The sequence below is a fragment of the Adiantum capillus-veneris genome, chromosome 4 (genome assembly GCF_014529385.1).
Source record: "Adiantum capillus-veneris isolate H3 chromosome 4, ASM1452938v2, whole genome shotgun sequence".
Lineage (NCBI taxonomy): Eukaryota > Viridiplantae > Streptophyta > Polypodiopsida > Polypodiales > Pteridaceae > Adiantum > Adiantum capillus-veneris.
The window spans coordinates 75087786-75109519 of record NC_140934.1 but is presented as its reverse complement, the minus strand read 5'-3'; the positions used below and the strand labels follow the sequence as shown (position 1 = coordinate 75109519).

General features: G+C 40.3%; 2 protein-coding genes across 2 annotated transcripts; one reads left to right on the top strand and one right to left on the bottom strand.

Moving 5' to 3' along the window:
• Nucleotides 1-566: 566 nt before the first annotated feature.
• On the bottom strand, nt 567-2300 carry LOC147459430 (ubiquitin-conjugating enzyme E2 11-like). The gene is made up of 2 exons (XM_086510702.1): nt 2003-2300; nt 567-981 (listed from the first exon to the last, which is right to left on the bottom strand). Exons 1-2 carry the CDS (start codon nt 2216-2218, stop codon nt 751-753), a joined length of 447 nt encoding a protein of 148 aa, XP_086366828.1. The 5' UTR covers nt 2219-2300; the 3' UTR covers nt 567-750.
• Nucleotides 2301-6805: 4505 nt separating this feature from the next.
• LOC147459429 (uncharacterized) lies at nt 6806-17597 on the top strand. Its single transcript, XM_086511592.1, has 5 exons — nt 6806-6934; nt 12309-12416; nt 12576-12703; nt 14790-15301; nt 15472-17597. The coding sequence occupies exons 1-5, from the start codon at nt 6806-6808 to the stop codon at nt 17595-17597; spliced, it is 3003 nt and encodes a 1000-aa protein (XP_086367718.1).
• The last annotated feature ends 4137 nt before the right edge of the window (nt 17598-21734 follow it).

Below are 21734 nucleotides of genomic sequence, written 5' to 3'. Positions count from 1 at the left end.
GCCAACGGTTTGCTACTTGATACCCTAGAGGTCCAGAATTCTGTCATAGTCGTTACAAGTGATTATGTCATTTCCATAACTAGAGAGTGGGGCTTTGTGAGAGAGTAGATGGAGATGAGGTATCTAAATCCTGTGCCATCTATATATTTTAATATTTTCTTTTTGAGTTCGCTTGGCTTGTATGTGCTCTTTTCTTTTCTTTGCTTAGCTCTAATGCTACAGCATGAAGAGTTCACCTACTTGCCGCATGAATTGGTTAGGTTGGCTCCATGCTAGATACACTACTAACACCAATATGTGACCTATGTTGTTGCGGCTAATTAAAATCAAGGCTTAACTTTGTGACACTTTCCTCCTTCACCTCCCTCCCAAGGTGTTAACATGTGTAAACACTCTCTATGCATGTAGTGCCAAATATATTTTTGTTTAGGTTGGCTCCATGCTAAATACATAACTTATAAACGAGCACACCAAGTGGAGCTTATAAACGAGCATACCAATTGTTTAGTTTGAACGCTTGATATAGCTCTTGTTGATAGCCTTTGTTTGAACAATTATGGCCCTCATTAAGGAAAAAAAAATCAGAAATGTTTATAACATAGAAAGCCAACCTTTCTTATTCATACAACAGAAATTCCCACTTTGCTTCTCAAATAAGAATGCAACATAAAGATAATGGTTAAGAGTGGTAGCCTTAGATAGTTTACTCCACTCTGAAGTATCATGTCATTATCCATTACTCCCTTATGGTTAAAGCATTGCATATTTAAGGGTCCAAGCTCGTGCAGTTTCATTGTAGTGAGCTCGTTGAGTTTTGTAAAGGTGGGCAATCTCTGGGACAAGGGGATCATCTGGATTAGGGTCGGTGAGAAGGGAACTTATGGAAAGGAGCACCTTCGAGATTGTTAGGGCTGGGCTCCACTGTTCCTTCAAAATATCTAAACATATGCTTCCATTTGAATTTACATTTGGATGGTAAACCTGCATTTCACAACCACATGCACAAAATTGGGAAGATCAACGTCACTAGTTGTAGTCAATAAAATTAGCTATCAGGTACATATGTGGAAATGTCACCCACACTTTGATCTATAGTTCACAACATAGGCAAGTATTCCTTCCATGGACTGCACATGATAAATAACCCTTACATAGATTGTTTTGTTTTAGGAGTCAGGTTGGGCACTCTCGGCTGCTCCCCTTACATAGATTCAAACAAGCAAAGATAACACTACTTCATGTGACTTCCCAGCTTAAGAATGATGGAACCATTTGTTGATGTGAAATTTGGAGCTATCTCAAAATTATTTTTCACTTCAAGTGAAAAATGATGGCTACGTGCTTACTTTTAAGTCAGCCACCTCTGTGGATGATGAGTCTCTACTTCGTTCATGTCAATGTCAATGATGGCTAAGTGCTCACTTTTAAGTCAGTCACCCCTATGAACGATGAGCCTCTACTTTGTTCATGTCAATGTCTCTATATAAGTTAGGATATCGTTTTTTTAAATTTTAGGGGAGCCCCCAAGGCACCAACTCTGATGCGCCTAACTTATTACTACCATAAGAAACTATTGTTGAGTATTGTGTACTTTTCCATCTTCTCTTTTATCCCTTCGTGCACCCAATTAATTTCATGAAATTGTGAAGAGAAATATTGAGAAAAGCTTTTCTTTCTTCCAAGGCTTGCATAATAAATGGACTTGTTAATGCAAGCAAATATGTCACTGATAAATCCATAAGAACATCTTATGTTTATATTTAAGATGAATATATAAATCCATGAGAAATTTTAGAGGTAAATTTACTAAAATTTCCCTTGACACATGATGTACTAGAGTCACACATGGTTGTAACCTTTTGGTCTCATAGTTCATTTTGGCCTTTTGAAGACGTTAATATAACATTTCATTTCATCTCTCTCTCTCTCTCTCTTTGTCTCTCTCTCTCTCTCTCTCTCTCTCTCTCTCTCTCACTCTCAGGAATGTACAAATAGTAGGTACCTTGGTCTTGAAGGAGACCTTAGGGGGCTTGAAGGGGTAGTCGGGGGGGAAGTGGATGAGCACAGAGAAGAGGCCACCGGCGTAGGGACTATCAGCTGGGCCCACTATGGTGGCCTGCCAATAGAAGAGGTTTTCCCCCACAGGCCCTGCACTGCAGCAACTAGGCGGGTCTCGTTGCAGATCCATAAGCTCCTTCTGTATCCTCTTGCTTGCCATTCTCAAGTGTGTGTGTGTGTGTGTAGAAATTCTCCTCCTCTCCTTCCCTTCTGTAGTGTTAAGTTACTTGGCCTAAGGCCTTTCCTAGTACTTTGTGGTTGGCCACTAGTTAAAGACCCTCCCATGAATAAAGTTGCAAAGTTGCTTACACTTGACGCTATAGTATTCAGTCAATTTTGTTTGGTCTAAAAAGCCACCCATGAGACAAACAAGACAAGTAACATCAACTTCTTTGCATGACACTATTTGGTCAATTGTGTGTGTGTGTGTGTGTGTGTGTGTGTGAGTGAGAGAGAGAGAGAGAGAGAGAGAGAGAGAAGTTTATATAAGAATATGGATGTCATTTTTCTTGCTTAATCATCCTTTTGAGGAAAGTGGCAAACGAGGAAAGTGTCAAACTTTCGACCTTTGAGAGACCACGCATGATCCATCTATATCTATACTATATATAATTGAGCTTAAAATTTTAAAGGAAAGAGAGGGCATCCATGTGTCACTCTCTCCTTCATTTCAAGAACCTTAAGAAAAGTAAAGGGAAAGTATCAAGTCATTTGGTTTGAAATGAAAAAGTGAAGGGTAAGTAGGAAGTACTTTGATGGTAGAACTATATATAATTGAGCTTAAAATTTTAAAGGAAGGAGAGGGCATCTATGTGTCACTCTCCCTCGTTTGTTTCAAGAACCTTAAGAAAAGTGAAGGGAGAGTATCAAGTCATTTGGTTTGAAATGTAAAAGTGAAGGGTAAGCAGGAAGTATTTTGATGATAGAAAAATGAAAAGACTTAGTTTTGACTTCTTAGTTTTTTCAAAAAGTTACAATACTTAGTACTATATCTATATTTATACTACTTTAACTCTTTAGCAAGGCCATGGAGTTTCACTCCGACCCAGAGAAAAATCATTTTTTCAAATATACAAAATTTATTTCTTTGATTTTGTTAAGAGAAAATTTTTAAAAACCAGGTTTTTTTTTTGGGTTTGTACACTATTTTTGTTTATTTGGGGGTGGAATTTCTCCTTTTCCCCTTGTCTTTAAACGACATCTTTTAAATTGAAAACAACACGATATTAAGTTGAGACACATTTTTTTCGAACACTACTCCAACCTTCAATTTTGAAGGGTGACTACTTTTGTTTTTGTAAAGGGTGGCTCTACTTCGTATTTCGAAGGCCGTAAAGAACACCAATGACTATATGGCATGCGCGTGGTTAAATGTGATCAAGGATGGAGGCGACAGATCATGACACACATGCATTGTAGACCATGCAATCGGCACCAAAATTTACAAATCAGTATGCACTTACAATGCAATGCATAGGAGTACAATGATCTTAAGTGAAAGCAAGTGAGCATGGTGGTTAGAGCCCATACCTGAATGGGACAGGTCGTGGCTTTGACGTGCAAGGTGCGAGTCTATCTTGACTAGGTCAAATTTACTTGCTAGCCTGAATTTAATTTTTGCCTTGAATTTTCTCAACAATCCAAATTCGACGGTTCGAATGACCCCCAATGTTGATCCCATTGGGATGTGCCCGGGCTAGATTATGTGTAGCATAAAGAACTTCCTTTTTCTTTCTAGCCTTGAAATTTATACTTGAGCTTCAAAAAATGTAGAACTTTCAAAGATTTCATGCATCGTATAATGTTGAGCTAAAATCTCTCACTTGGCACCTTCATGTATAATTTTCCTTCTAGCCTTGAGAATGTGCACATTACATGTTGTAGCTTTGAACAAAGGGTTAGAGTCGAATGATCTTGGATTTGTTTGGCGCTACCTACACCTTATGTGGGACAATACGAGCGTGCACGCGCGTGCGCGCGCGCACACACACACACACACACACACACACAGATGAGCCCTAGAGGCATCCATGTTTCACTTAAAGGATTACTGTACTTTTCCTTTTGAAGGCCATAAAGAAACTCTCATCCCCAAATTTAATACTTTGATATCTATAATACTTCTTTATTGAGCTTGAGAAATCCTCAAGCACTGAAGCCTTCCACGCATCAAAAAGTGCTCTCTCTCTCTCTCTCTCTCTCTCTCTCTCTCTCTCTCGTGCGCGCGCGTGGGTGAAGCACCAATTTTTTCAAGAATGTAGAACCTCATAGACATCGACAATCAAGACGGATGTCTCCGCTATTCCCATGCCACTACTGGTTAGGAAGCATGAGGTTGGCAAATTGGCTTGCGAGAGAAGTTAGAACTATAGTGCCACAAGTCTAGGGCTCCTGGTCCCAACCCGGTGGCTACATCTCTCACGTGTGTGTGTATGTGTGTGTGTGTGTGTGTGTGTGTGTGTGTGTGAGAGAGAGAGAGAGAGAGAGAGAGAGAGAGAGAGAGAGATAGCACTCGCGTCTAGCCTCCATGGTAGCTATGTTAGTTCCCTTTCAACGCTTCTCCTCTGCATGGGACAAGATTGGCCTTGCGGCTATGCTTTTTGGCCTTTCATTTCTCAGATCCCCGCCACACGAGTGGTGTTATCGATGGCTGCTCTTAGTGCACCTTGGTCAGCTACGTGATGGATTTTAGGAGCAGAGGAGGTCCTTCCTACACACTCAAAACATATCTTCAATTAGAATGTGTAAGTTCAAGGTTTTGAAGTGTAGAAATATTGTGGGAGCTATTTAGTTCGCAAGGAAAAATGAAACGAGTTTTGTTACCTTTCCAAGCAAATGGACACCTGCTCAAAAGTAGAACTAAGATACCACAATAGAAAGATCAGGCTCTGTTGGAATAGAAACCTCTAAAAGAAAAAACTGATGCGAGTTTAGACACTATTGGGATATGAGGTGTCTTTTGAAGAATTTGGAATTGTTTACAAACTAAGGACTATGAGCTCAATATTTAAGTGAAAAACCAAGTTTGGTGCCTACAAGTAGGTACTATCTCAAGAAAGGGGAGAATAACTTAAAGAAAATAGTAAGTTCGTGTATGTATAGAAGGGAATTGAGTAAAAGGGATTGGGTATAGGTAAGGTAGGGAGCTAACCAAAAAGATACCTCATATGGCACTATGCCAATATGTGAAAGATTAAGAAGGATATCGCTATCAATTATGACAATATGTAAGGGGTCCATGTGAGGCATGGTGACATATTTAAGCCAATAGTGAGGCCAATGCATTTTGATGCTTGCATAAGATGGAAAACATATGGCAAAGTAAGTTTTCAATAGTTTAATTTATAATCAAAATGGACTAAATTGTAGCAAAGCATGGATGTGCATTTCCATATAGCCATAAAGATTGAGTACAATCCATCAAATGGATGGTGGCAAAGACAAATTCACAAAGGAGAATGGAAGCAAGCTCATAAAGTTTGTGTTTGTTGCTTATCAAAACTACTATATTGAGATCAAGATGTACATAGTGTGATGAAGGTTTAGAATATTCTTGGCATTTCAATAATAACATGCGTGAATCATATAAGCAGGTGGAAATCTCGGATCTCGATGTTTTTCACGAAGGATCATAGGTTGTGACTTATTGCATGCCTAAAAAAGAGTAGAACACTAAATTCTACCATTGAGATATGAATCATACAAAACAATATGCTATTCATAGATATTGAGAATACAGTAAGAGCATGCAACCCTCTAAAAATACCCTTTTTGCTCTCTTTTAAAGAGGTGCAGATAATGTCGTCAACATGCGCAAGCTTAAAAAAACAAAAAAAAAGGTGCATGGGATGGGCCTTTGCAACCATGCCAATTTTGGTATACTTACAAGAGCCTTGGCATAGTAGAACTAAGATGCTTCACTCAAGAGTCTCAGTTATTCGTCCAACTTACTTATAACTGAGCTTTGTGTGACCACGTCCTAAAGTCGACTTTCTATAGTTGTTGCTAATCCATGATGTTAGGGACACTTAGACCATGGGGCTTTGCCTTTGCTTTTAAAACCATAAAGCCCTTAGAGACCACGGTTTTGTGACTCTTCTTTTAATATTTTATGATAGCAGCAACTCGTGGGTCACATACTAGTCTTTGTCAAAGATCCTTGTTGCTAGCCACTTTGCAGACCATTAATGGAAAGAAACAAACTCAAAAAATAATAGGTGGCTGTAACATGTGAAAAAAGGGGCCAATTAGAAAGAAAGATTCTTTTGTGGAGGATATAACGAAGTTTTGTTAAACATCATTTTCAAATTGTTGTTTTTTTATTTTTTGGCATAACTCACAATTGTGAGTAAAATATATTAACTGAACCAAAAAATTTATATAAACATGCCATGCTCGGAACAAGCCATGACATCCTGAATCGAACAAACTTCTCAGATACCTCACTTAATCATGACCATCAGATACATTGGTTGACCAGCCACAACAGAAAATAAAAGAGACCTGGCTAAATAGGGAGCCACCCTCGAGAAAGCAAGAGGAAACCTGAGTGATTTCCACTGGAGCGCCTGCTATCACTAGGCTCAACACCACCCAATAAGGACAAAAAAAAAAACAACACAACTAAAACAGCAAGCCGAAAGGGCGGGGCTCTCGTCCCCGTCACCGACAGATAGCTCACAAGGTGCCACCACATAGGCGTCACCTCCCACAGAGGCCCCACCCCTGGACCAGGAATCTGAGTGCTATGGCTGCTGTGGCTGCTGCTATTGGAGGTGCTGACGGGGAAGATACCGCCCCCTCTCCCCCTGCCCCTGATGCTGGCCTTGAGCCGCCGCCACCTCCCACAGAGGCCCCACCCCTGGACCAGGAATCTGTATACTGCTATGGCTGCTGCTATTGGAGCTGCTGACGGGGAAGATGTCGGGCTTGGGTACACGAGTCCTTTCAGGCTGCTGCGGCTATGGCTACACCACCTTGTGTGCTACAGTTTTCCTTGCTTGGTGTGTATGACAACCAATTATGCAGCTCGGTGAAGCGGACTCTTGGGCTGCACAAGCTGCTGCAATAATATCCACCTAAGTACAGGCAGTAGCATGGCCTGGGCATTCAATACCATAGTGCCAAGCTCAAGAACCTCATCACTGTGGCCTATTTACCCGAGGCTATCCAATTACCAGCAACCATCGCCTCCGTAGAGACAGACACGCGATGCGCATCAGAAGCTTCACAACCCCCTTCTTCCTCTCCAGCACACGGGACGGGACCCTCGACAATTTGGAGATCAAGGTCTGAGGTATGAAGGAGACGGCGACCCTGGATTCGCGCGCTCTCTATCTGAGACATGTAAACACTCTTAGGGTCTTGGGGTCTGTGGTTATTGTCGAAGACTGGCTAAATTGCAAATCATCAGTATTCATGCTGCTGCGTGTTCATACTGAAGTTGACTCTGGGCCGGTAGGCTGCATGTGCGCAGACTGGCGGCGGACGGTGGTCGGTGAAGCCTCAACCGCCGGTGCATGCGCGCAAAAGCCCCAATTCGGTTGGTGCAGATTCTACTGCGCTACAAACGGCCAGCACGAAGCACGTGCGTAGTCTATCTCTCTCTATCTCTCTCTCTCTCTCACCCAACAATGCAAGGCGGGAAGCGGGTGATGTGGCAACTCTCTTTCTCTCTCTCCTCCAAGTGGCCTCCAAACAAGGCATTTGTAGAAATTCCATTTAAGTGCCAACCTATTGATTCACAAGAAGATTTAGAAATTTTCTCATGTAGGAAAAGGGAGAACTTTTCAGTGTTTTTCATACAATGCATAACATCATGAGCTTCTACTCGGGAGGTCTCCCAGTTTTTAGGTCAAAATTCAAGGGGAAACTTGAATTTCTCCCGTTTTTTAGGTCAAAATTTGAAGCTTTTGTCGATAATTACACTAAAACTTGCGTAAATTCGCCGTTTTCTTAAAGGCAAGCTTGACATCTAACCGGGATTTTACAATTTCAACCAGTTAAAATACACTAGACCCCGGTTTTTTTCTAACACTCGTGCCAACCTATTGTATGGCTATTTAAAAGGGTCCATTCACAAGAAGATTTAGAAATTTCCTCATGTAGGAAAAGGGAGACTTTTTCAATGTTTTTTTCATACAATGCATAACATCATGAGCTTCTGCTGGAGAGGGAAACTTGAATTTCTCCTAGATTTTAGGTCAAAATTCAAGGGGAAACTTGAATTTCTCCCTGTTTTTAGGTCAAAAAATTTGAAGCTTTTGCCGGTAATTACACTAAAACTTGTGTAAATTTGCCGGTTTTCTGAAAGGTAAGCTTGACATCTAACCGGGATTTTACAATTTCAACCGGTTAAAAGACACCATACCTCGGTTTTTTTCTAGCACTGGTGCCAACCTATTGTATGGCTATTTAAAAGGGTCCATTCACAAAAAGATTTAGAAATTTTCTCATGTAGGAAAAGGGAGACTTTTTCAATGTTTTTTTCATACAATGCATAACATTATGAGCTTCTGCTCGGGAGGGAAACTTGAATTTCTCCCAGTTATTAGGTCAAAATTCAAGGGGAAACTTGAATTTCTCCCGGTTTTTAGGTCAAATTTGAAGCTTTTGCCCGTTTTCTTAAAGGCAAGCTTGACATCTAAATGGGATTTTACAATTTCAACCGGTTAAAATACACTAGACCCCGGTTTTTTTCTAACACTCGTGCCAACCTATTGTATGGCTATTTAAAAGGGTCCATTCACAAGAAGATTTAGAAATTTTCTCATGTAGGAAAAGGGAGACTTTTGCAGTGTTTTTCATACAATGCATAACATCATGAGCTTCTGCTCGAGAGGGAAACTTGAATTTCTCCTAGATTTTAGGTCAAAATTCAAGGGGAAACTTGAATTTCTCCCTGTTTTTCGGTCAAAAAATTTGAAGCTTTTGCCGGTAATTACACTAAAACTTGTGTAAATTCACCGGTTTTCTTAAAGGCAAGCTTGACATCTAACCGGGATTTTACAGTTTCAACCGGTTAAAATACACCAGACCTCGGTTTTTTTCTAGCACTGGTGCCAACCTATTGTATGGCTATTTAAAAGGGTCCATTCACAAGAAGATTTAGAAATTTTCTAATGTAGGAAAAGGGAGACTTTTTCAATGTTTTTTTCATACAATGCATAACATCATGAGCTTCTGCTCGGGAGGGAAACTTGAATTTCTCCCAGTTTTTAGGTCAAAATTCAAGGGGAAACTTGAATTCTCCCAGTTTTTAGGTCAAAATTTGAAGCTTTTGCCGGTTTTCTTAAACGCAAGCTTGACATCTAACCGGGATTTTACAATTTCAACCACTTAAAATACACTAGACCCCGGTTTTTTTCTAACACTCGTGCCAAACTATTGTATGGCTATTTAAAAGGGTCCATTCACAAGAAGATTTAGAAATTTTCTCATGTAGGAAAAGGGAGACTTTTCCAGTGTTTTTCATACAATGCATAACATCATGAGCTTCTGCTCCGGAGGGAAACTTGAATTTCTCCCAGTTTTTAGGTCAAAATTCAAGGGGAAACTTGAATTTCCCCCGGTTTTTAGGTCAAAATTTGAAGCTTTTGCCGGTTTTCTTAAAGGCAAGCTTGACATTAACCGGGATTTTACAATTTCAACCGGTTAAAATACACTAGACCCCGGTTTTTTTCTAACACTCGTGCCAACCTATGGTATCGCTATTTAAAAGGGTCCATTCACAAGAAGATTTAGAAATTTCCTCATGTAGGAAAAGGGAGACTTTTCCAATGTTTTTCATACAATGCATAACATCATGAGCTTCTGCTCGGGAGGGAAACTTGAATTTCTCCCAGTTTTTAGGTCAAAATTCAAGGGGAAACTTGAATTTCTCCCGGTTTTTAGGTCAAAATTTGAAGCATTTGCCGGTTTTCTTAAAGGCAAGCTTGACATCTAACCGGGATTTTACAATTTCAACCGGTTAAAATACACTAGACCCCGGTTTTTTTCTAACACTCGTGCCAACCTATTGTATGGCTATTTAAAAGGGTCCATTCACAAGAAGATTTAGAAATTTCCTCATGTAGGAAAATGGAGAATTTTTCAATGTTTTTTTCATACAATGCATAACATCATGAGCTTTTGCTCGAGAGGGAAACTTGAATTTCTCCTAGATTTTAGGTCAAAATTCAAGGGGAAACTTGAATTTCTCCCTGTTTTTCGGTCAAAAAATTTGAAGCTTTTGCTGGTAATTACACTAAAACTTGTGTAAATTCGCCGGTTTTCTTAAAGGCAAGCTTGACATCTAACCGGGATTTTACAATTTCAACCGGTTAAAAGACACCATACCTCGGTTTTTTCTAGCACTGGTGCCAACCTATTGTATGGCTATTTAAAAGGGTCCATTCACAAGAAGATTTAGAAATTTTCTCATGTAGGAAAAGGGAGACTTTTTCAATGTTTTTTTCATACAATGCATAACATTATGAGCTTCTGCTCGGGAGGGAAACTTGAATTTCTCCTAGTTTTTCGGTCAAAATTCAAGGGGAAACTTGAATTTCTCCCGGTTTTTAGGTCAAATTTGAAGATTTTTCCGGTTTTCTTAAAGGCAAGCTTGACATCTAACCGGGATTTTACAATTTCAACCGGTTAAAATACACTAGACCCGGTTTTTTTCTAACACTCGTGCCAACCTATTGTATGGCTATTTAAAAGGGTCCATTCACAAGAAGATTTAGAAATTTTCTCATGTAGGAAAAGGGAGACTTTTCCAGTGTTTTTCATACAATGCATAACATCATGAGCTTCTGCTCGGGAGGGAAACTTGAATTTCTCCCAGTTTCTAGGTCAAAATTCAAGGGGAAACTTGAATTTCTCCCGGTTTTTAGGTCAAAATTTGAAGCTTTTTCCGGTTTTCTTAAAGGCAAGCTTGACATCTAACCGGGATTTTACAATTTCAACCGGTTAAAATACACTAGACCCAGGTTTTGTTCTAACACTCGTGCCAACCTATTGTATGGCTATTTAAAAGGGTCCATTTACAAGAAGATTTAGAAATTTCCTCATGTAGGAAAAGGGAGACTTTTCCAATGTTTTTCATACAATGCATAACATCATGAGCTTCTGCTCGGGAGGGAAACTTGAATTTCTCCCAGTTTTTAGGTCAAAATTCAAGGGGAAACTTGAATTTCTCCCGGTTTTTAGGTCAAACTTTGAAGCTTTTGCCGGTTTTCTTGAAGGCAAGCTTGATATCTAACCGGGATTTTACAATTTCAATCGGTTAAAATACACTAGACCCTGGTTTTTTTCTAACACTCATGCCAACGTATTGTATGGCTATTTAAAAGGGTCCATTCACAAGAAGATTTAGAAATTTCCTCCTGCAGGAAAAGGGAGACTTTTTCAATGTTTTTTTCATACAATGCATAACATCATGAGCTTCTACTCGGGAGGCACCGCGTACCTAGCTCAGTGCGATTGGGGACACGGGACCACTGGTCCCCCCCGTCGGGCCGACGGTCCCCTGCCCCCAATCCTACCTAGCTAGGTATGCCGTGCCTCCCTCAGAGAGGCTCATGATGTCGCGTTAAGTCATAATGTGGGAATTATTGTGAGAATCTGTCCAAAACTTATTATGATTGAGTCTACCCTCGAACGCGAATCATTTGCGTCGTGCGTGAGACAATAAAAAGGCTTTGGGATGGAGGAAATCATTATATCTTTTTATTTTCGCCATAAAAGGCGAGAGTGAGCAAGGTGACGGGCTTGCTGGAGTGGTTAGATGCGCGCAAGGATGGGGACGGGGGCAGGGGACACTCAGAGTTTGGGGTGGAGGCAAATCATTATATCTTTTTTTTGCATAGATTGCCAATGTGAGCCATGCGGCGGGCTTGCTGGAGTGGTTGAGTGCGATTGACAGGCGTGGGTAGAATTCCGACCTTTACTTTTGTAAAGGTAGGAGATTTTTGGGAGAAAATTTGGTAGAAGAATCTGAGTGCAAAAATTGAATAAAATAGTAGAGGAGCGAGTAGGCACAATATAAGTAATTCATGGTGCTCTCTATGTTGTTTCGCCTAGATATGGTTTCTTTACCATAGGGATGAGACTTGTGAGACCTTTATAAATGGCACACACTTGTGGAGAAGTACTTCCAATGAAATGATGTAGTTCTGCTATATGGGGGAAGCAACATAGAGAGACTTTATGAAAGTACTCTATTCGATAAGCTTTGAAGATTTTGGAGCCTTGGTGTACCTATGCAGGTTCCATCACTTGAGAGTGCCCTTTATTTGATGTTACTGGTTGATAACTCCAATCATTTAGCCTGGATATGTTTTCTTTATCGTAAGGATGAGACCTTTGATAAATTGGTATATATGCTCATGAAGCAATACTTTCGATGCCTCAATCCATTTCCAAAGAAGTAGAGGGGGAACTTGGAAAGTTTGTCTTGAAAGTCCAGTAAAAATATTATAAATGCTAGCTATAACACTTTTTCCAAAAGCTAGCGCTTTTATGGTCTGGTGTAGGAGGATATCATAGTCAGGAGAGATGATATCTTTGACAAGCATCTTCTTAATGAAGCAGAAAAAAAAATAACCATTGAACTGCTAAAAGAGGCCCAATGGAACCTCGTCTCAACATCTCCAAGCATCAGGCAAGTGCATGATTCACGCTCATGAGAAAAGCCGCTCTATTTCTTTTTTTTTTAACACATGAAACATGCAATTCCTAGCCTTGTGAAGCGTGCACACACACACACACACACACACACACACACACACAGGGAGAATACAACCTCATCTCAACATATCTTAACATCAGGCAAGTGCATGATTCACACTCATGACAATAGGCATTCGCATTTCAAAAAAAAAAAACACATGGCACATGCAATTCCTAGCATTGTGAGGTATATATATATATATATATATATATATATATATATATATAGAGAGAGAGAGAGAGAGAGAGAGAGAGAGAGAGAGAGCGGTCAAGAAAATTTGTGACCAAAACTAACCCCAAAATTTTCCATTGCGAAGGAAACCCAAGTGATTCCTCATATTACAGTGGAAAACGTAGAACTCCTTACCTCATTTACGTTATTCTGAGAAATATTGCATGAGACAAGCAAGACCGCTTGAAACTCTTGCTCTTAGCATAGCAATCAAAAAAAATGGAGAGGGAGCTGGGAGAGCCAGTCTATTGCAACGGGGCAAGAAACTCTGATAACCAATCTACCAAACTTTAAGATTCCTCTTCTTCTTCATGCAGGTAGCCATGATAGGCACGTTTTGTAGCACAATAGGAAGACCCCATTACGGGGCAGGTTTTGAATGTCATACGGGCAATCCTAATAGACTTGCCGATGAGTCTTGATACCTAAGCATACTACTTCAATGTGAATTGGGAGAACTAACCTACAATATTTGGAGAAGGAATTGGAAAAGCCAATCTAGCTACCACATTGGGTGAGAAAACCACAAAACCACTCTTAGCACACTTGGGTGGTTCAACCTTTCTCTCCTTCTTCATGCAAGAACCCATGAAAAATCTGTTCTTGATGTCATAGAGAGAACCAATGATAGGAGATGCTAAATAACCTTCAAGAAGTCTCACAACTGAGTCTTCAAACTCCAATGGTGTCATTTCATATTCAATTTATCCTATGACGTCTATTAAATTTAATATATCTTACTGATAGAAGAAGTGGGAGGATGCGTGAAAGGAAAGGTTTGTTAAAGCAATAGAAAGGATATATCAAACAAGACTTGAACTCATGCGCACTCTTTATTCCTTCCTTGGGTATAATACTCCAATTAATATGATGTGTTAGGGTATTATATGCTTGCATTTGGAAGTTAGTATAGATAAGGAACTTCCCTACCTTAAGTACACTACTTTAATTAATACTATGATGTATTGAGGATATTTTATGCTTGCATTTGGGAGTAACTAATTAAAATGATAAAACTTATGCACTCATTATGAACTTAGTGTTTTCTCTGTTGCTTGACAGAAGCATTTATGAGGACAAGGGACACATGCCTTTGTCTTCCTGAATCTACAAGTCATTCCTCTCATGTGCGTGCACGCCGGAAGGTTGCACGAAATTATCGACGTCAACTCGCTATACAACGTACGATATACTTGCTAGAGGATGCCTTGCCATGCTCAACAAATGGCCATGGTCGTGGTAGGAGTCCCTCCACATTTGTGAAGGGTTCTATCCATGGTGATGTTACTATTCCACAAGTTCCTTTGCAAACTATCATGCAAGGACAAGGACGAAGACAACACACTCTTTCATGTTTGGATGCGACAAGAAGATATCGTCGACAACGGGCAAGGCAACGCACCTCCAACATAAGACAATAGCGCCATCAACATGACGGACACTTTTGCCCTCTCATAGACGCTCAAAATGAGGAACAGGTCCCGTATGTTCATGACACATCACTTGGAGGAATTGCTTGCATTCTACATGCCTATCCATGTATACGAGGTGTCCACCCTTCCATGCTACCATTGATACATGTCTCATTGCCTACAGATCATACAGGAACCATGTCCTCCTTCTGTGAGTTTTGTGGTGCACGTCTTTGGCCGTGTGAAATGAAGAAGGAAGATACACCATCAATGGGAAAATATTGTTGCAAAGGTGGAAAAGTATCCCTCTTTCCTCTTGCAAGACCGCCAGATGTATTGGAGAGGCTACTCACTAATAGTGATGCTTTGAGTAGGTCTTTCAGAAGAAACATCAGGAGTTACAATAGTGTTATGGCATTTGCATCTCTTGGAGCTACCATTGATGAGACATTGATGGGTAGGTCTGGTGCATATTGCTTTCGTGTACATGGCGGTGTGTACCATCGAATTGGTTCTTTGCTACCACATGAAGCAGGGGCTCCAAAATTTGCACAGATATATGTATATGATACTGAGCATGAGGTTCGGAATCGTATGAGTGCCTTGGATGGTTTGAATTTGTCCACTCTTGAAGCATTATCAATGATGATGCGATCATGTAATCCGTATGCGAATGCCTTCTATAATGTTGGTAGAATGTTACGTGACAGTCCTGGTGTGGAGATCAAAATGACAATTTGTAAGAATAGAAATACTTCCAGGCAGTACTTGATACCTGTTGGCAATGAGGTTGCTGCAATTATGCCAGGTCAAGGGGATGTACAAACAGTTGGCCATCGAGACATTGTCAAAATGGAAGGTTGCAAAGGATTTCAAATCTACACAGGTCGTACATGCCACTATTGTATGTTCTTCTCTTTCCACGGGGAGAAGATGGATGGCATATCAAGCTTCCTTATGATAATGCGCATGGCCCTTTGGATGCCTTGGTTGGTCGACAATGTGTCACTCAAAGAGAGTACTATGCATATCGGCTACAGGTTCGTGCTAATACAGATTCATGCTTACTTCATGGGGGTCGTTTACTTCAACAATTTATGGTTGATGCATATTGTGCCATTGAGGAATGTTGTCTTGCATGGGTCCGTACAAATCAACAGACGTTGAGGGCAGAATTGTATGTAGGCTTGGTTGACATGGTGCATTTGTCTGGGAGTGATGCTGTAGTTGGACGGTCTGCAGGTCGAAGAATTGTCTTACCCTCATCTTTTATAGGCGGCCCTCGGCACATGTACCAATTGTATCAAGATGCAATGGCAATTTTGCGTGCAAAGGGAAATCCATACCTATTTATCACATTCACATGTAACCCGAAATGGCCAGAAATAAATGAGGCATTACTTCCAGGACAGGTTTCCTCTGATCGACCAGACGTAACCACCAGGGTTTTCTTCTTGAAACACTCGAGCATGATGAAGTATGTCTTAAAGAAAGATATTTTTGGGAAAGTGGTGGCTTACATGTCTGTCGTGGAGTTCCAAAAGAGAGGCTTGCCACATTCTCATACATTATTGATTCTAGATCCTCGATGTAAGCCTCAATCAACATTTGACTATGACAAGATGGTTTGTGCAGAGCTACCAGATAAAAATCGATTTCCAGTGCTGCATGATATCATTGTTAGTTGTAACATTCATGGTCCATGCAGTGAATTCAATAGTTCATCTCCTTGCATGGTTGATGGCCGATGTATTAGAAAATATCCACGTTCATTTTGTGAGCAAACAAGCATGGATAATAATGGCTACCCCATTTATGTGCGACGAAAGAATGGGTTCACCACCAAGGTTAGGGGTTCTACTATTGATAACCGATGGGTTGTGCCATGTAATCCTATTTTGTCAACACTATTTAGTGCGCATATCAATGTTGAGGTATGCTCGACAATTTCAGCCGTCAAGTATGTCTATAAGTACATCTACAAGGGGCATGATAGGGCAACTGTAAGATTCCATACATCGGTACGTGATGCAGAAAGGGTGAACATTGATGAGATAGACATGTACACGGATGGCCGCTATGTATCTGCATCTGAGTCTTACTGGAGAATTTTTGAATATCCTTTGCACAATGACGCACCAGTTGCTCAAAGATTGAGCGTGCATTGTCCGGCTGGTCAAATGGTGACTTTTCGAGATAATGCAGAGAAGACCACTTTGAGAGAGTGGTTCACATGCAACTTGGAGAATCCTGAAGCAAACAATAGTTTGTACATTGATTTTCCTCAAAAGTGGGTGTGGAATTCGGGTTCCAAGAAATGGACAAAGAGACGTCGTGGGGACACTATTGGGCGGATGTATTTTGTGCAGCCCTCTGCAGGTGAACGATATTATGTTCGTTTGCTTTTGACTATTTGTAAAGGATGTAAATCATTTGAGGATCTACGCTCCGCAAATGGTGTATTGTTTCCAACATTCAAGGTAGCATGCATTGCAAGGGGTACCTTGGAAGATGATGGGGAATGGTTCGGATGCATGGAGGAAGCTTGCAGTACACATACAGGCTTGCAATTGAGAAATTTGTTTGTGACCATTCTATTGTTTTGTGAACCCTCCTCCCCTCATCTCTTATGGGAAAGATTTCAACGTTTTTTGTATGAGGACTATCAACACATGTTGGAGATGAGATATGAGTCGTTAGATGGTTGTACACAGGTTGCTGAAGGGTATGCATTGAGAGATTTGCATAACATTCTTGGTACTTTTGGACGAAGTTTAGCTGAATTTCCTGGAATTCCAATGCCTGATGAACGCTTTGTGACACGTGATGAAAATAGCTTGCTTTTCCAAGAGCAATGCCTTGACACAATGCAAGAGCTATCCGTGTCATGTGAAATGGAGCAGAGTCTAAATGAAGATCAAAGGATTGATTTTGAGGCAGTGTTGCATGGACTAACTATTGATGGTGGGGTTATTTTTTTCCTAGATGGTCCTGTAGGGACTGGGAAAACTTATTTGTATAATTGTTTGTTGTCACGTGTGCATGGAGAAGGAGAAGTTGCATTGGCCACAGCATCTTCTGGTATTTCAGCATTGCTATTGCGAAATGGACGCACTGCACATGCTAGATTCAAGATACCCTTGGACCTTGATAGTTGTAGCACATGCAATATCCCTGTTTAGGGTCAACTTGCTGAATTGCTTAGAATGTGCAATTTGATTGTGTGGGATGAGGCTCCTATGATGCATCAATATGCCTTCGAAGCTTTGGACAGGTCTTTGCAAGATATCATGTGCTCAACAAATCCATTTGGTGGAAAAGTGTTGCTTCTTGGGGGAGATTTCAGACAGATATTACTAGTGGTGTTCCAGGGAGCGCGTGCTGACATTGTTGATGCTACACTTTGTCGATCGCACTTATGGAATCGTGTGAAGATTCTTAGATTGGCACATAACATGCGTGTGGGAGGTGGTGATGTTGCAAATTCTGCCTATAGAGAATGGCTTATGGATGTAGGAAATGGGACTTTGACAATTGGTGATGAACAAATGATAGAAATCCCCCGTCACATGGTGCTTTCTTCATCCTCATTGGATGTATTGATAGGCTACATCTATTCAGAAATTGATAAAGATGTGGTCCATGCAGAATACTTCAGAGAGCGGGCCATCCTTGCTCCAAAAAACTCTGAAGTTGATATTGTCAATGCTAAGGCCCTGTACACAATGAAAGGTGATGTTGTGCAATACTTTAGTGCTGACTCCGTGGCGGAAAACTCGATGCAAGATCCTTTCTTATACTCTGTGGAGTTTTTAAATAGTCTCACCTTGGGTGGTGGATTTCCAACACATTGCTTGGAGTTGAAAATGAATGCCCCAATAATTCTACTATGGAACATTGATCCAAGTCGAGGTCTATGTAATGGGACACTCTTGGTGTGCAAGGCATTTCATGCAAGAGTTCTAGAGGCAGAAGTTATTACGGGTACACGGGTAGGCACTCGGGTTTTCATCCCTCGAATATGTTTTGTGCATTCTGGTACAAAGTTGCCATTTGTTCTTAGACGGAGGCAGTTCCTAGTTAGATTGGCTTTTTGTATGACGATAAATAAGTCACAAGGACAAAGCATTGCCATGTTGGGCCTATACGTGGTGACACCGGTCTTCACTCATGGACAACTGTATGTTGCATTGTCACGTGCACGTTCAGCCACTGGAGTGAAGATTATCTTACGTGACATTGATGTAAACGAAACAACTGCAGTAACAACAAACATTGTGTACCATGAGATATTAAAAAATGCCATATGAAGGTTCCAATCCTTCTTTCTGTATGACGATAAATAAGTCACATGGCCAAAGGATTACCATGTTAGGCCTATACCTGGTGACACCGGTCTTCACTCATGGACAATTGTATGTTGCACTGTCACGCGCACGCTCAACTATTGGAGTGAAAATTGTCCTACGTGACGTTGATGTAATTACAAAACAATTGCACTAACAATAAACATTATGTACCATGAGATATCAATCAATGCCATATGAAGGCTCCAATCCTTCTCATCATTGTCTTCTTCTTTATATATGTTTCAAATTATAAAATATTTTGTGAATTAATGTTCTACCTCTCTCCATAACATATACTAAACTATGTCATGTGAAGGTTTTGTTCCTTCCTCACATTGTCTATTTTGTGGTTTCTATTTGGGTATATAGATCATGGATCAAATGACTTACATCTCCGAGGTGTCCTTTCTATTAAATGTAGAAGATCATCCACATCCTGGTATGTTTTTGTCCACCATTAAGACATGATGTGGAGACTTATTCTGTTATCTTTGGGACCTTGATTTTTTTTCCATTATTTTAAGCAGAGCCACTTTTTTGGTGTGCACCTTTGCCGCACAAAAAAATTGTTAGGACCATCCGCAAGCACTACAAGACCATGTGTGTGTGCATGAAATCATAAATTCACGGCATAAAGTAAGATTCATGGTTTTTTTGTTTCCTTATGTGCTACGGACCTTAGGAAGTTGCCATCTATCGATATCTTTACATTGCGTATTTTGGCATACTCCTCCGACGTTGAGCACGGTGTCTACTCGGTAAGGAAGGAGTGTGTGTCTTCCCAAGATGAAGATGATGCTCAATGGTTTGCTAGATATGAAGGATACTCCGTTCCCGATAATTGGGAGTACCTCCAGAGTTCTAGGTTCACTGAGTTGATCTACCAAATCTACTTGCCTAAACAACTTGCATGTTTGGCAGTACCATACATAGCTGCAATAACTGGTATGTGTAAATTGTTGTGTTTGGTGCTTCAATTGTATTATTTTAAAAAAAGTCTCTCTTTTTTACTACTATTGTTTGTTCATCCAGGAGATAATCAACCTTGGGATGGAAAAACGGTCCTTAATTTAGGAATGGAGAAACTCCAAGCCGATTGCCAATTGCATGATGAAGCGAGCTACGTTGATATTGCCTCTTAGATCATTTGTGGCACGATAATGTCCTTGATTGTGTTTGCTTCTATGACAAACACACAATAGCTTTGCCATGCTTGTGATCCATTTTAGGCAATGTTCTTTGAAAATCTGGATACATTTCTAAATGTCTTGGTGTTTATATGACTTTGTAATTCTATGCAATAGAGTTTTCCACTTGCGACTTGAGTTTGAGGGATCCAAGATATTAGGTTCATATCTTAGAGATCTTTGTTTAAGCGCAACAATTCTATGCATTGATCCTCACGTTTGTGAGAGGATAGGTTGCTGTGTTGAGAGAGAGAGAGAGAGAGAGAGAGAGAGAGAGAGAGAGAGAGAGATGTGCAATAAGGAAGAGAGAAAATCATGCATGTTGCTTGAGGAAAACATTAAAGTCTCTCTGTGTCTTTTCTTGAACTTGCATCTCTTATGCTTTGTGTAGATTATGTTTTTTTGTATGATAAGATGTTATGTTCGTAATATTGTGCAAGGGATTTCTTCCTTTGTGGTAGTTGACACATAGTTCAACTTTATATGCATTGTGATGTACTTTTTAATGGTACAGCTATGGAAAACATGAATAACAATTCCATCGTTGAGACCGAGTCGGATGGTATTGAGTCCACTCCTCCAAGGTTTGCCAATGTTCGAGCGGAAAAGAGAAGTGCTCGATGTGTGGGATCCTCTTCTATTAATCTTGTGGTAAATGATGGGAATCATGAAATCATGGCTGCATTATGGGGCTTCTTTGTCCGTAGTGAGTCTAGGCAATTGGGCTTTGAACGACACTTGGAAGCACTTTTGGACGTGGCTCAGCAAGCGAATGGCCAACAAATTGTAGACCTTCGCAATGAGGTGCATTTATGTGCATAACGCTTCAATGGAGGAATGGCCTAGGTTGAGGAGAATCAATTCAACATGCTGGTGCGCATGGAGCAACAATTTGAATCAATGCAAAGCTCACACATGCCCAATAGGGAAATCCAGGTCCAAATTGATGCACTTAAGGACCATGTCCTTGCTTTAGAAGGAGAGGTAACCCGGCTCAAGGTCCATTTGAATCGATTGAATGCATTGATGACAAAGATGGCTCGAGCTTCTAATGGTCGTGCCATATAGCAACGTTCAACATTGGCTACTAGAAATAGTTGAAGCACGTACTTTTGTGTGTTAATTTGATTCACTATGTTGATGTACTAAAGCATACCTTGCTTTGAACTGCGTTGGTAGGATAAATTAGTGAACGTGTTGTTTTTTTTTTGTTTTATACTTGTGTTGTGTGATCTACATGGCATGAAGCCATAGAGTATACTTAAATTAAGTTTTGAGACTTTGGTTGAGATGATATTTTTGGTCAAAACAATATGAGGTACTATCTTTGTGGCTTGGGGTCATAAGGTAGCATGTTTTTAGAAAAGAGGCTTCCATCGTTACAACTACGCTTAGCTATGTGAGCTTCAAGGACGTTGCAATGAAATACTTGGAAGCTTGATAGATTCCATGATATTTTTCCACTATCTACATTTCATTCTGAAAGTTATCTTTAGGTTTACAAGTAGAAATTGTCTTACTCCTTTAGATTTGGTTCACTTTATGCACTCTCAAATAATTGGGTAGCACTTTCCAGACCCCATTATTAGTTCGTAATGACCATTGTAGACAACTTCAGATTGGGGTCATGCACATCAAACCACTTCAATGGGATATTTTATTGTATTGATGCATATGCATGTGCTTAAATTTTGTTTTCTCTTTACAAACAACAAACTTCCTCCTATGAAACCCTTTGCTTTTGGAAATTAGGGACCATTGAGACCCTGTTATGATGTGTATC